Here is a 16,940-nt window from a genome sequence, read left to right as displayed (position 1 = left end):
TAGGAAGCAGTTGTAGCCTCTTTCCTAGGGCTGTACTGGAACATGTAATATCAAGTCCGAAAAAGCAACTAGCAGTGTTATTCTTTCAGTCATTTAATAGCTGTATATTGAACACCTACTAACAGAAATCACATTGCCATGAATTTTTTATACTTCCATCCAATATACACACGTACTTTCATTTTTTAAAAACATCAAAGCTGCAGAAAAATTACATGACAAGCTCATTGAGTACCCATGTACCCTTCACCTCGATTTAGTAATTAACATTTTGTTGTTGGAGTTGCAGGTATTGTGACAATTCACCCATATTTCAAAATATATTCATGTTCTTTACATAAACCACAGTCTAATTATCAGAGTCAGGAAATTTAAAACTGATATAATAGTATTAACTAATATGCAGTTTATATTCAGATTTCTCGGTTGTTGTAATTATATTCTTATAGTTTTTTTAGTCCAATGTTTTTTAAAATTAGGATGCAGAGATTGTGTATGTGCAGTTAGTTGACACATTTCTTTATCTACATCACTTCCCCAGTTTTTTAAATCTTTCATAACATTGATATTTTAAAGCGTCTAGGCCAGTTTTATAGAAGTTCCTCAATTTGAATTTGCCTCATTGCTCCCTCATATTTATATTCAGATTAAACACAGTTTGCTAGGAATACTACATAGGTGATGTTATGTCCTCATTAGGAAGCACATAAAGGCAATTTATCCCATATTGATGACATTAAGTTTGATTGCTTGGTTAAAGTTATGTCCATTATTGAGATACATTTTTTTAAACGATTAATGTTTAAAAATTATACTTTGAGGCTGAGGAACTTCTTTTTGTAAGGGCTAGAATATGAGCTCTCCAAAATATTACAGTTAACACTTGCATGGTAAATCTGGTTAAAAACCTGGCTTAACACCAAAACATTTGTTTAAGAAGGATAAGTCACACTGTTCCTCAGACTTCTGAAAGGTCCCTTCTGTAGTGATCAAAGAAAGCTTTATGGTAGAACTGATTTGAACCAGGGACCTGGAACATGGTAAGATTTAGACAGATAAGGGAAATAAGAAAATCCTTGTCTATAATGAGTACAGCATAGTTAAGGAATGGTGTGGACTCATCTGGCTTGAGTGAAAGATTAAACCTCCATAGGTAAATTGAGACCAAATTGACAGCCTTAGATACAAAGAGGAGCAGTTGTGACACCATAGAGGTCACTAAACATTCACACGTGAAGAGGGCAGGAAGAAGACAGATTTGGCAGTTGTTAGCAGAGAGCTCCTCTCCAATAACCCTCTAACCTTTAAGCTTTAACAGGAATGATCAGAAAAAAATTGCTCCACTAAGGTATGTAAAAAAAATATATATATATATTTTAGTGAATTTTTCTTTTTTTTATAAGCTATGTTTTTTTAATTAAAAAAGTACAACAATTTAAAGATGTTTGGTAGTAATAAATTATTTAAAATTTACTATTATCCTGCAACCTTGCTGTATGTTTTCATTTTTGCATCTTACCTTGCACATGTGTGTGCACATACATCTGCCATCTTCATATCATATCATACAGTTTCACCTCTGTCTACAAAGTCTAACTTGGTGCCTTTTTAATCACTGGAGCAGAATCTTGATCTAATTCTTTTACCATACCCTATACATACAAATTTCATTATTAAATTAAAGATAAATATTTATCTAGTGTAGCTATAAAGAGGTATATCTCCATCTCCTTTTAAAATGATATTCTTTGTTGAGTTAATGTCCACTCTTGTACCAACTTCAGACATAGCATTTATTTCAATTTTCAAATGTTAAACTATATTATAAGGTTCAGATTTAAATAATTAAAAGTTAAGAAGACTCATGTAGTAATTTTCACCTCCCTTTATTTTACATGCATAAACATATAACTAGTTTCTGTTTATTCTTTCAAAAGGTCTGTTTGAATATACATGAAAGTACTAGATGGGTGCCTAGCATTTATATTTTCCAACTCTTTAAGAGTTTAGGTCCTAACTTAAACATAACAGCAGCATGACTTTTGTTTGTTTATTTGTTTAGTATTCCTTTTTTTTAAAGATGGTAACTATTTTTCCTCAGTATGGAAGAAATCCTTTCTAAACTGTACCTACTGTCTAAATTCTAGTAAATATAAAAATGACGGTGACTATATTTTTAATCATTGAACTGTAGATAATTATATATAAATAAACAGCAAAAGACACAACTTGGTGGTTTTATTATTAAAGAGGACACAGTTAATCCTATAATAATGCTGGTGATATTAATACAGACAACTGAGTTCTCACTATAAGCATAGTGCCCCAGATATTTTTCGTATATTATTTCTTCAATTACAAACTTGAAAAATCTTTCACAAAAAAATTAATTCAGTTGAGTTTATCTGCTGCAATTCTCTTATATGAATTGTTCTCCATTTTTCATATATTATATCCAAAAATCACTCTATCAAAGAATCTCTACCAGAAACAGAAAGCACATGTTTCCCAGGAAAAATACATATTCACTGCATCCTCTTACTTCTTGATTGCACCCTACCAAGATTTCTGCTTATCTCAGGTTGAGAACCACTGTCTTAAAAATTGTTATGTTATGATTTCATCTGTAACTACCCTGCAGGTAGGAAAAGTATATTTATCTTAAATGTGTAATTATCCGTTTAAGTATACCTCAAATGAATCCAAGTATATACTTGCTAATAGTCTGTAAGAATTGGGATGACCAGTATGTAGTATGAACAGTACCACTTCCATCTGTGCCAGTAATAGGCTCATTAGCATTTTCTCATGGAGCCCAGCTAGAGCTCAGCATCCTTTTTGCCATAGCTTTCTAAGAAGTCCACCACCAATTGATTGGAACTCATATGAAACTAGTTTTATTTACCTCCCATGTTTTAAAAGTCACAACTTTATAAAATAGTTAAACATCCTTAGGGGCTAAAAAAAAAACAACAACAACCTAGAATTCTGGTTTGATCGAATGAAAATTCTGTATGATTGAACCAGCTTGCTTTTGTTGCCTGTATTCTGTCTGATCTCCAAAAGAACTGAAAGGATTCCAAAAAGCTAGTGAGGGAGCAATGCATTATGTAAAAAGAGAATACTCAATTGGAACCTAGTACTGAAGATTTTTGCCCTCTGACTAAATTTTGCATAAGAATTCTATCCTAATAAAAGAATTGCAATCTTCTACTTAAGTTCGTTGACCAAGGCTGCTTTTACAACAATGACTGGTTAAGGGTAAAAAAGTTGCAGTGTTACAAACTTGATGTGAAGTTAGCAGAATTGTTTAATTTTGCTGTGTTTACTGTTGGTATCACTCCCTTTATGAAAGATTCAGAATCCCATTTACCTAATTCACAAATTTTAAGACTCTTACTCTCACAGTGAAAAGATTGGGACAAGGAAGAGTTTTTGTGCTGTCTTGAGGTTTTAGTAAGGTTACAGAAACAATTATAGGGTAACAAGTTTTCTGGTGAAAACGGCAATTGATTTAAATCACCCAAGAATGCCACACAGATGATAATTTTCCATTGTAGCTGTGTTCTTTAAAAAATTCAAATCCAAAAGATAGCAACATCATCATTTCCATCTGAGCTGTCAATCCTGATTTGGCATATTATAAATGTTATTAGAATGGCTTGTGTCAGTGTGTACAGATTCAGATCCCCATCCTTTCTCAACAGATATGAGCAAAACAAGCATAATGAGCAGTTATCGAGAACCTTTGGTCAACTAAGGAAGAATGTCATTTTTTCAATCAAAATTTAGTGTAGAATACAGAACTTTTTTTAACTGCAAAAAAGTCAGAGCTTCTCTTTTTTTTTTTTTTTTTTTTAATAGCCACACCCACAGCACATGGAAGTTCCTGGGCCAGGGATTGAATCTGAGCCACAGCTGCAGCAACACCAGATCCTTTTAACCCACTGTGCCAGGCCAGGGACTGAACCCACAGCTCTGCAGAGACCCAAGCCACTGCAGTCATATTCTGTGCTACAGCAGGAACTCCAAGAGTCATAGCTTCTGTTTGCAGATGCTCTCCCTTTCTCATTTTCTCCTTTTTTTCCCTCCTTCCATCCTAACACAAACAAAATGAGACTACTAACAGAATTTTTTTTTTTTCTCTTTCACATCAGATGCAACTCCAGTAGTACCTTCACGGGCCGCAACTCCAAGATCTGCAAGAAATAAATCTCATGAAGGAATTACAAATTCTGTAATGCCTGAATGTAAGAATCCTTTCAAGTTAATGATTGGATCATCAAATGCCATGGGAAGGCTATATGTACAAGAACTGCCTGGAAGCCAGCAACAAGAACTCCACCCTGTCTACCCCCGGCAAAGATTGGGCAGCAGCGAACACGGACAGAAATCTCCATTCCGTGGCAGCCATGGAGGCCTGCCCAGCCCAGCGTCATCAGGTTCCCAGATATATGGAGATGGCTCAATCTCTCCAAGGACTGACCCACTTGGAAGCCCTGATGTTTTCACAAGAAGTAATCCTGGTTTTCATGGAGCTCCCAATTCCAGTCCTATTCACCTGAATAGGACTCCTCTTTCTCCACCTTCAGTAATGCTACATGGTTCTCCTATACAGTCATCTTGTGCAATGGCTGGAAGGACTAATATACCTCTTTCCCCAACCTTGACTACAAAGAGTCCAGTAATGAAAAAACCAATGTGTAATTTTTCAACTAATATGGAAATACCACGAGCAATGTTTCACCACAAACCACCCCAAGGCCCACCTCCCCCTCCTCCACCTTCTTGTGCTCTTCAGAAAAAGCCATTAACATCCGAAAAAGATCCACTTGGCATTCTTGACCCTATTCCTAGTAAACCGGTGAATCAGAACCCTGTTATCATTAATCCAACTAGTTTCCATTCAAATGTCCACTCTCAGGTACCTGTGATGAATGTAAGCATGCCTCCTGCTGTTGTTCCTTTGCCAAGTAATCTCCCTTTGCCAACTGTAAAACCTGGTCACATGAATCATGGGAGTCATGTACAGAGAGTTCAGCATTCAGCTTCAACCTCCCTGTCCCCTTCTCCAGTGACATCCCCAGTGCACATGATGGGGACTGGAATTGGAAGGATTGAGGCATCGCCCCAAAGATCACGCTCATCTTCCACATCATCAGATCACGGAAATTTCATGATGCCACCTCTAGGACCCCAGGCCACGTGTAGTGGTATTAAGGTTCCACCCAGGTCACCAAGGTCAACGATAGGGTCCCCAAGGCCATCAATGCCATCAAGCCCTTCTACCAAGTCCGATGGACATCATCAGTACAAGGATATCCCTAACCCATTAATTGCTGGAATGAGTAATGTACTAAATACCCCAAGCAGTGCAGCTTTTCCTACTGCATCTGCCGGAAGTGGTTCTGTAAAGAGTCAGCCTGGTTTGCTGGGAATGCCTTTAAATCAGATCTTGAACCAGCACAATGCTGCCTCCTTTCCAGCAAGTAGTTTACTCTCAGCAGCAGCCAAAGCACAGCTAGCAAATCAAAACAAACTTGCTGGTAACAACAGTAGCAGCAGTAGCAATTCTGGAGCTGTTGCTGGCAGTGGCAACACTGAAGGACATAGCACTTTAAACACCATGTTCCCTCCTACTGCCAACATGCTTCTCCCAACAGGTGAAGGGCAAAGTGGTCGAGCAGCACTAAGAGATAAGCTGATGTCTCAGCAAAAAGACTCATTGCGAAAAAGAAAACAGCCACCTACCACAGTGTTGAGTTTGCTCAGACAGTCTCAAATGGATAGTTCTGCAGTTCCTAAACCTGGACCCGACTTGCTAAGGAAGCAGGGTCAGGGATCGTTTCCCATCAGTTCCATGTCTCAGTTACTACAGTCTATGAGTTGTCAAAGCTCTCACTTGAGTAGCAATAGTACCCCGGGTTGTGGGGGCTCAAATACTGCTTTGCCTTGCTCTGCTAACCAGCTGCATTTTACAGATCCCAGTATGAACTCCACTGTTCTTCAGAATTCACTGACACAGAACATACCTTTAAGAGGGGAAGCCGTGCACTGCCACAATGCAAACACTAACTTTGTTCACAGTAACAGTCCAGTCCCAAACCACCATCTTGCAGGTTTAATCAATCAGATTCAGGCTAGCGGGAACTGTGGGATGCTCAGTCAGTCGGGCATGGCTTTAGGAAATTCATTACATCCCAATCCACCTCAGTCAAGAATTTCAACGTCCTCCACTCCAGTGATACCAAACAGCATTGTTAGCAGCTATAATCAAACAAGTTCTGAAGCAGGTATGGTTTTATTAGAAAAAAGTACCCAAAGGTACTAAACTTTTATACATTTTTTAAAATTTGTACCAAAATATTTATTATGATAAGAAATGATCCTTTCCCCCATTGTGAAATTCTCATCATTTCTTTAGTATTTATAATTTTATTTACAGAACGCTAGGGATTTGTCTTTTAGAAAAAGGAACAGCCATGAGGATTCCATGTGTTTCCGTTTTTTGTTGTCAATCTGTGTCATTTTGAATTTTGTTCGACTTTTAGTTGGTTATATAACCATTGGACTCTAAACTACAAAAGAAGCCATAGAAGGCAGGATTTCCTGGTTCGTGAGACATGTACTTGGTCTATGCCAATACATAGGCCATTTCCCCTAGCTTTTGTTTGTATTCAGGTAAATGAAGCTCAACTTGGAAAACCCAAAAAGGCAAAAATAAATGGATTTTTTGTTTTTGCTGCTGACCAGAAATAGGTAATGGATAGGAAAAGGTAACTAGAAGTTGTATGAAGTAGAAAGCTGTCTTCTAATGTGTTTTCTTATCCTAGTTTGCTATCCTTTATTATTATTTGTTTGAAAAAAATTCAAAAATGGATATTGGCTACTCCCTTTTTTAAAAAGGTGATAATTTAAGTTTTCTAATAAAAAAGGCTTGAAAACCTGATTTCCAGAATTTTTGATCTTGAAATTATTTTGCAATTTTCTTGTAGAACTAAACCCTTATTTTTACCATTGACGTTATTGTATCTCTTTGTCCACTATTAATGAAGGAGACAAATTTACTTAAAAGTAGACACATTAGAAAGAACTGTATTTTGTTCAGTAGAGTCCTCAGAAATTGTTATGGAAAACTGTAAAGAAGCACTAAAGAGATAAATTCATTGATACTTAAGAAAATTTGACCATGAAAATTTTAGAAAGAATACCCTAAGCCCCAAACTAATGATATGAGATGTTGATGGGAAATGACAGGAAGGAAATAAAAGATGATTGTAGAGATATTATTATTCAGATATGAAAACAGTGGGCTTTTAAAACCAGATTGCTGTTGGAAATGAGAAAACTGGTGAGGCTTTTAATAATAAGCTATTGTGTATCTATATAGAGACTGTATTACCCACCATGCTGGAAAAGCAGTATGACCTACATGTCTTTGTTGCTGATAGTAAAATCAAGTTTTTTCCTACCTGGTGTCACTACTCATACCTGCCATTCTCCACAACTTGTGTTATATGTTATGTTTTGATGTCAGTATTTAATGAAGAATTGTTCATTGACCTCTTGTGTTAAAAAGAGTATGAGGTGAAGAAGATAATTGAAATGATTAGTGCCTTCTTGATATTCTTAGTCTAAGGAATCTCATGAAACTATTTTTTTATGTGTTTAACAGGATCCTTATTCCAAAGAGGCTTCCAGCTTTTCAGTGACTCATATTCCATTTTAGATAATTCCAAACAAATGAAAATTTAATCTTATGCATTTAGCAGATTAAAGTTACATAAAATCGTAAACTATTTAAGAATACATTCTATTTATTAAGCATACCTTCAATTATTTTAATGAGATATTGTTAGTCTCACTGTATTATATCTTTAAGTTTTGATACCCCCTTACCTCAACTTAGTTTTTTTCAGGTCTAAGTCATATTGCAAAGTATAGGTATTTTATTAATGATGTATTTTAATTTATCTATAATGGAAAAGACCAACATTTATTTATATTCTTGTTTCTTTGGATTGTCAAGTTTAGACTTATTTTATACAGTCTTGGACATGTGCTTTCTTGTTCCATACATCTCTGTAAAATATTGGATCTGGATTGCCAGTGCTGGGAGTGTCAAAACACACATGTTGAAAATTTATTAATATAAGAAAAGAATTAGCATATAAATAGCTAAAAGGGATGAGAATAAATGTCCAGTAATGATGTGGATGTGACCAATCATGTGTAAGCTAACAGAAAGCATATGCTTGATAAAAGTCTAGGTCAGTAAGAATTTTTTAAAGTATTAAACCTAATAAAATTAAATACTAATTAATGTATATAGATCTGATGTGTAGCTGATAATAAAAATGGGTAGATTTACTAATTAATATAACTTTTGATGAGGTGAATATTGAATAGGTCTCTAATATCATGTTTCTTTTAGATACACAGTGAACTGTGTCTGCTGGATGTACTGTCATTATAATTGCTTAGCCTAAATATTTATTTTCACTAACATTTATTCATCCATCAAATAAACACTAAAGCCAGGAATTCAGAGTGAGACAGCTATCTCTTTAAGTTTTTCTAGGTATTCCTAGCATACCAGTTAGAAGAAAGACACATTCTTAAAAGTGTTACTTACAGCTGTCATTGAGAACCTGTGATGTGCTAGGTGATTTACCTATATTATTTCTAATTTGTGCAGTTTTCCAAAGTATATGATATTCTTGCCCTCATTTTATGGATGAGTAGACTGAGCCTCAGAGAGCCTGAATAACTGTTGAAGATCATGCATAACTGAATTAGGATTTGAACTCAGGTTCATCTGATTCTAAAATCCATTTTCTCCCCAGCTGCACAAGTTCTTCATCTGAAACAGTTGTCAAAAATACTATTTTCACTTTCACATCTTTAAAAATATCCAACAGATAGTGAATTAAAGCACATCGATGCATGTTAGAAACCACACTTGTAAACTTCTGATGCACTTTTAGACAAAAGTCAAGTTATTTTGCCTTCTCTCTTTGGACTCTAATATCTTAATATATAGTAATTAGGATGTTTGTGTCAGTGCAGATGAAATGTCCACAGCATCAAAAGCCCCTCATTTGTGAATCACATTTGGTAACCTTTATTTAAGTGAATTCATGTCACCTTACTTATTCAGATAAGAATGGGTTTCCTAGTGAGTAAGGTGTCAGTAGACCTTTGAAGGAGGTGACTATGCATATGCTAGTCCTGCCATTCCAAAAATGATAGCAGAGTGAGGATGAAAGAAACCCTCAGGTAACATGGCCCAACTCTTCCTTGTTAAGTAGGGGAGCCTGAACAGAACACAAGTGACCTCCTACTCAGTGCCTTTTTTCCACTCTCCTAAGCCGCAGCTCAAAAATGTTATATATTAAGACCTCAGTTTGGACCAGAAATCACTCTGAAAATGTTTGATTTGTTTGGTTATTTGTTTTCAAAAACTTCTTTTAAAGAGAGTTTTTTTATCATAAACAATTCAAATATTCATTTTTAGGCCTATATGTAAATATTCCATAAAACATACTTAAAATTTATTACACCTCCCATATGAGAATTGGAAGCAAAGATAGTTTAAAAAAAAAAGAAAACAGGAGTTCCTGTCTTGGTGCAGTGGTTAACAAATCCGACTAGGAACCATGAGGTTGCAGGTTCTATCCCTGGCCTTGCTCAGTGGGTTAAGGATCCGGCGTTGCTGTGAGCTGTGGTGTAGGTTGCAGACACAGCTCGGATCCTGCATTGCTGTGGCTCTGGTGTAGGCTGGCGGCTACAGCTCCGATTCGACCCCGGCCTGGGAACCTCCATATGCTGTGGAAAGCGGCCCTAGAAAAGGCAGAAAGACCGCCCCCAAGAAAAAAGAAAACAGGTGAAAGATATGAAACACTTAGAAAACATTTTTAAAACTTAAGAATATATAGGTTTTTTCAGTTCTGTTTGGTGTTTTGCCTTTCCACTAAAGCTCTCTACACACTTTGCGTTGTAAAGTTTCAGATTTCCATTAGCCTTTTGGATATAAAATTACAAATAAAGTTTAAAATTCCCATGGAACATATTTAGAAAATGACCAGTAGGATTCTTGGTGACATTCCTCAAGTTGTAGAGCAAAGCTCTGGTGGATCTGGCAACCAAACCCCAATCAGCTCCTGATTCTCAGTCTAAACAAATTGCTGAATGCAGGTATGTTCTGAAATCCATCAATAGTGTACATTTAATCAGTTTATTAAAGTGAGATAAGTTTCAGCACTTAAGTGGTTTCAGCACATGTTCTCTGGTGTTTTGGTTCAGGAAGGAATTCAAAATCGAGTGCCCCTGAATGGCAGATTTCATCAGGCCCACCTTTCCTCCATCCTCTGACTAGTGCCTACCTGTTTAGCATAGAACAAAAACACACATGCCAGTGACTCTGACCTCTACAGAGGACCCAGCCAGGTCTGTGTCCACATGACAACCCATCCTTCCATTGCCATATGGGTTTTCACAATTTTCAAAGAACGAAAAAGATTTGGACTATTCTGTCAACCAACTTAATAATTGAACCTCACCTTCCTCCAATATTATAAAGTCATTAAATATAACTTTTTCACCTTAAAATGCCTTTTATGTTCTCTTTTTTTTCCTAATAAAAGACAGTTAATTAACTCTTCTAAATACATGAAAATATAGTCCTCTGAAGAGGCAGAGTATGAGTTTGTACCAGAAGAGAAAATAATTCAGTCATTTATTTGCCTTAACTTTTAAGGATATACATTAACTAACAAGAATATAAATAAACCTATGAATAAATATATGCTCATGGATATTTTTATATATATATTTATTTTTTACTCTGGAAAAGAAAGTATTTTCTTTGAGCACAAAATGCATTTGGTTGAAACTCAGTGCAGCCACTGATGTGGTAGGTATAAGAAAATTAAATAGAGACTACAAAAGAACACTTTGGATAAAATACTGCAAAATATAAGCTTGGTTTCTTGGTTCTATGTATTTATTTCATAACATGCCAGTAAAGAAAATAAAGGGAAATTGTCCTTCCCTTCATTTGAGGTTATAGGTGCAAAAAGATGATGGGATAAAAATGCTCCAGGGCGGATTATTCTATATGTTAGCTCTCAGAATATGGGATGTTTGTGTGGAAATAATCTTCTAGTCTTATATTGACTTGTTGTAGAGCGAAGAAAGGTAGAGGTCCCTTTAAGCTTGTGACTGAATTGATGATAGTCTCTATTGGAGGTATTTCCACCTAAGTTTTTAAATGCCTTGATTTTATCCCTCATCTGATTGATACACAGGCTTCTAGGTTGAAAGTTGCCTTCTGCTCTTGTTTTTTAACCAAATACCAAAACTATTAAATTCTTGATTATATGATAACAATCTATGTCTATTCCTTTAGTTTAAATTTTTGCAAAATGAGCCATTTATTTGCTGTAAGATATTTTTACAAGTGACAATGTCTTGCTGTTTAAGAAAGTTGCCTAATATCAGGGTTACACCACTTGCTTTGTTTACATCTTCCAGGTTAATTGTTTCCTCTTGTACAGAAAAAGGAGTTAAAAGATGTTTGACGAGTCTATGTAATCAAAGGTGATAACAGAACTAGAGTGGTGTGATATGTTTGCTGATTCAATGATCTATTTTGTACCTTTTAAGAAATAAATTGCCCCAGTGTGCAAATTGGGAGAATTTTATTCTATTACAATACACTAAGCTCACTTATAAAATCACTAGAAATCCTTCCGTTCTCTAGGAGATGCCTAAGCTATTATTTACTAAAACTCAAGTGGTCTAAAAACGTCGAAGTAGCTTTTAAAAGTGCCCAAATTCTCAGCAGTAATGTTAACTCTACAAAAATTTGACTCATTAAAAATAATGCTTAAAAATATTCCATCAAAATAGATTTCATTTCCACGTGCCTGTAGTACTAAATAAATAAGTAGTTCTACCTTCTAGGAACTTATATCAAACAATATTGGTGCCAAAGAAGCAATGAGTAGAGCAAAATTATTCTCTTAAGAGTTAGGAGTCTTGCAGATTCACAGTAACAACCCACCCTTTTTCACAATAAGAATGGAACTAGACAAACAAATCTGGAGGAGTTGCTGAGATACTCCTGGGGTAGGAACTAATCCAGGGAAACTTGAGTTATCTGTCCAAGACCTGTGGGTACAGGTATAAGAGAGAGTATCACAGATGCCCTGGAGCAGGGCTCCTGTGCTACCCAACTCCACAGGGACATCTCCCACACTCTAAGTCTCATAAATACGCTTCCTGGAGCATGGCTCCACAGACCATCCCCCACAGACTTGAGCAACTGAGAGGCCTGATCCTAAAGCACTGTTTTTCAAACTTTCACTTCTAACCACAGCAAGAAATGAACTTCTCCAGTTCACTGGAGATAGGTTTTTAATGTACAGCCAATAAAAGTTTCCTGAAAAAAATACTGCATGTGATGCTCTCTGACATTTTTTATCCCATTCTGTATCTTATCCTTATTCTGTATCTTTTTTTTTTTATGACATTCATGATCCACTGAAATGATTTTATCAACTGCTAACAGAACATGACCCAGCACTCACATATATAAGTTAACGGAAACAGTTTCCACAAAATAATATCCTAGCTATGCAAGGTACTCTTTTTCTTTTCTATTTCACTTATCAAAATATACTAGCTGGACATACTAAATTGATTTTACAACCCCAGATAGGTCTAAACACTGCCTTAGAATATTCATGAGATAATTAACTCAGTAAATATTTATTGAGCACCTAGTATGTGCTATGCTCTGTTTTAGCACTGAGATAAAATAGTATACAATGGAAGGATACAAAGTTAACTGTGTTAATAATCTAGAAATCAGTTTGCTCTGCTCATTGAACAAAATGAGATAAACTTCCAGTTGGAATATTGATAGATGGATCATTTTAATTGTTATTCTAGCATATTCAGAGAACAGAAATCCTACCAAGCAAGAGACTTAACCTTTGCTCAGCATTTGTTTACTTACAGTAAATATTAAGAAAAAATGTGATAAGCGTTCGTTAAAAAAAAAACTTTTGTTACTTGAGAAACAGTGAAAAATCTCAAACATTTTTTCATTTCAGCAGTCTCCAGAGTAATTCTTTGTGTTAATAAAGGAAGCAGAAATGATCAGTAGTAAAACACCTTTTTTTTTTTTAATGTGACCCATTACCCCATAAGACTGGCCACCTCGATACAGTCATAACCACTCAGACCTCGTATTCCAAGATTCAAGCTGTGTCCTTTCCACTGTTTCCTCTTCCCTGGGAGACTGGCCCTGTTGAGGGTGGCGAGTATTTCCTCAGATACCACCACTGACCCCTTCCCCCTCTTATTTTTCTTCTAAGTGTGTTGGTTTTGGGCCCCTCCCTCCCTTCCTTGTGAAGAACAAATAGCCACTGGTCCCTAGGGCTTCCTGCCTACTTCTGGTAAAGGAATGCTAGGAATTTACATCAGGATCCAAGGCACAAAGATAGAGATTGGTGTATTTTTGTAAACATGTATTACCATGCCATTACTAAGGCTTGGGAAAATAATGTCTTGTTGGAAGATCCAGACTTCTCATAAAAGTTACCTTTCAATTTTTTAAATCAATTCTGTAAATATAAAAAATTGTACTATTTCCATGGGATTGAAAAGTGAATTATATTTATTAGACTCACTTGGACATGATATTTTCTCTTGTCTCTAGAAGCATTCATTTTTATTAAGGATTGCCATTGACCGTGTTTGCAATTAAAGTACTGTTACCAAAGCAAATGATAAAGGTCAAATAGTGAAGGAGTGCTTTCTATATGATGTATTTCTTACGTTCCTGAATTTTACGGATAAAAATCAGTATTTGGGCATATCAATTTAGAAGGAGATTTCTAGCATTATGTAGTATTTATTCAGAATTGGAGCTATAGATCTAACTGGCATAATGAAATTTTAAAAGCACCTATTGGCCCATTTGGAATGAGTTTTATGCCCTCTCTTGTATGTACACAAAGACATGTACAATATTATTAATATTTAAAGGCTGACTATAAAAGAGCTTAGCATAACATGAACAATGACGTTTCTCAAAGAATGCTGGTAACAAAGAGAAATCTAAAGATGAGGATATTACTTTCGCTTCGAAGAGCAGTTTTTAGAAACATCTCAAAAATGACATTTAGTAATATGAAAATATCCATTAAAAAATCCTAAAATATTACTGATGCTATTTTCTGTATACGTGCACATATACAGGTACACACACATCATAAATTATGTGTGTGTGAAGAATACTTCTTGTCTAGAAATCTACCCCACTAGAGAAGCTACCACTGTTGTTTCCTCATTGTACTGGACCATACTTTCAGCCTCTGATTGGGTAGGCACGTGATCTCATACCAGGAAAGTTTATTTGGGTGGCTTTCCAGTCTTCTTTCCTACTTCTTTAAAAGTAGAAAAAACAATGAGAAAAAGAAATTATGCCAGTTCATGGTGCTGCTGGCTGGTGTGAAATAATTTTTTCCAATGAAAGGACGTCTCCAACTTAGTAACTTATTCCAGATTCCCAGCTGCCTTTTGGTTATTTAACTGCTAAATGTTTAGAGCATAGTTTGCTTTGTTAAAAACTCTTAAAAAAATAAAAAAAAAAAAAACCTCTCTCCTTCATTAGATTAAGCACAAAACATCTTGGCTGCCAAAAAAAAAAAAAAAAAAAAAAAAAATCAGCTTAAGAAAACATTTAAAAAAATTTTTCCCCACATGGTTCAACAGACCATAGTGGGATTTTTTTTTTTGAAGATTGCTAATGCTTCTTATTCTTTATTTAAATTTACAAAAATAATAGAAATAATGTAAAAGTCTATGATGTAAATTAGTTTTTTTTTATTTTTTTAAATCTTTATGTGGAACTATGAAGTAGAATCACTGGAAAATGCCTGTTCAAGATTAAGTGGTTCAGAAATAAGCAATTTACAATTTCCCTCCAACTATGAAACTTCAGGGTCCTCTTTCAATGACCTCAAGTATTAATGAGTGACTTTAAGAACTCAAAGTACTTTGGGATGGACTTCTTCCTCTGTAAGATTGTTTTAACTCTCTGGAACACTTGGGAGTCTTCTAAAGTAACTTGTCATCTTCTAACCATCTCCTTTCCAGCAACCCTTATTTCCTGGCATTGGACCAATACTCTGGAGAGTCGGTTTTCATTTTCTTCACAGAGGAATAGGATTCTGTCCTACACATACACACTTGTCTCACACACACAGTATCAAATGAGCTGATTTGTAGAAGTTGAATGCACATTTTACAATCTTAATAGGTTGATTCAACCAATGTTTTTTTTGAATGCCAACCTTGTGTTAAAGACTCAGATCTTGGAAGTGCAGAGGGAAGTAAGAAATGGTCCTTGCCTTGAATGGTTCAGAAAGATGATTTTAAATTTCTTCACTGATTGTCTAAGACAGCAGGTTAGCTACGAGTAGGACAGCTGGGGTGTATAGAAAAGGTGCGTGTGCAATATTTTCAGTCATATTTCTCTGTTTTGAGGATACCTAGGACTCTATTATCCTCCATGCACTTTATTATCTCCTTGTCTTTTTTAAAAATTACTTTCCTTCTACTTCAAAACCCTTTCTATCTCCTTTTCTACTCTCAAATCCCAGATTAAATGTTATGACTTGCTTAGTTTTTCCTGACACCTTCATTTTTATAAGTGTCCCCTTGTTATGTACCAGCTATAGTTCTTAGCCAGTACATAACAGGTACAATATAGTTCACATTGTCTTGTTATACAAGCTATATGAAAAGACCTTTAAAATTTCCTGGTTCATAATAAGCTTGCAATAAATGTGTATTTGAGAGAGACAGAGAGATCTGTATGTTTATCACATTGCCTAAATTCAGAGTTCCTGAAAGAAAGGGCAGGGTGCTATGTTCTTGTTGTTGTTGTTTGTTTGTTTTGTATCACCATTTTTACCCTTTTGGGGGGCAGAGTGCACTTGATTGTTGAATTGACATGTTGAAAATTAGAGAAAATAAAAAATAGGCCTTGATCCACATATTACCCTTAAGAAGCTTGTAGTATTCACCACCTTCTTTTTTGTAATGCAAAAGTATACCCAGAGCAACTATATTTTCTTTATTGTCCTTCCTCACAAATATTTGGATGGAGAACTTTTAGAATAATGTCCCCAAATGGCTACTTTCATGATTCCCAAATACGGATGTTTTGCTCTTAGAAAATAAAGATAAAAGAATAATAACTTCTAAGGAAATCCTTCATCTACAAAGCCAGGTCATATACACATTAGAGTATTTTGAAAATGTACTCTGATTGTAATTAGAAGAATGGTGATCTGTATATTTAAACATGTCATTATTATTTAACAGATGGGGGAGGAAAAGCTGTAGATAGTGACTACTAGTAAATAAGAGTTTTTATGAGCTTGTTTAAAAACATGGTTTCCAAATGCAAATAAAGCACAATATCTATTTATGGAAATAGCAATATTTAAGAAGCAATGAAGTGTTTAAGGTGTTGATTGTTTTATTACAAATCTGAATTAATACTTAGAGAATTACATACATACCATATGCCTACTTCAGTATTTTATCTCCTCCTTTAAATAAAACACTGAGAGCTTAAAAAAAAAAAAAAAAAAAAAAAAAAGCAGGCCACAACACCACAACTAGGAAAAATTACAGAGTCATGCTATAGAGATGTATGTGTTGGATATGCTGAATTATACTTATTACTGCTACCACATCATCGCTACTACATCATCATAACTACAACTACTAAGGTCCATAAATAATGATAACTCCTTTTATCATTATGTGTACACTTTTAACACATTGCAAGCTTTTCGCTTACCTATTTTGATGCTCACAACAATCATACCTGTGAGTTTCCTTAAGAAAATTCA

General features: G+C 35.3%; 1 protein-coding gene across 47 annotated transcripts in view; it reads left to right on the top strand.

Annotated features, from left to right (window-relative positions):
• Positions 1-16,940, top strand: part of MBD5 (methyl-CpG binding domain protein 5) — a 438,228-nt gene that overhangs the window by 377,413 nt on the left and 43,875 nt on the right. For all 47 annotated transcript variants that reach the window (XM_084998691.1, XM_084998684.1, XM_084998699.1 and 44 more), the window contains one exon: positions 4,158-6,293. In XM_084998691.1, coding sequence (XP_084854817.1) covers positions 4,158-6,293 — 2,136 coding nt within the window. The remainder of the gene's footprint in view (positions 1-4,157; positions 6,294-16,940) is intronic.

The sequence above is a fragment of the Sus scrofa genome, chromosome 15 (assembly GCF_054392235.1).
Source record: "Sus scrofa isolate SSC_HxYL_T2T_F1_AM1 chromosome 15, Sscrofa_HxYL_maternal_Yorkshire_Landrace_v2.0, whole genome shotgun sequence".
In the NCBI taxonomy this organism is placed as follows: Eukaryota; Metazoa; Chordata; class Mammalia; order Artiodactyla; family Suidae; genus Sus; species Sus scrofa.
The sequence above is the reverse complement of the archived record's forward strand: the minus strand, read 5'-3'. Positions and strand labels throughout refer to the sequence as shown.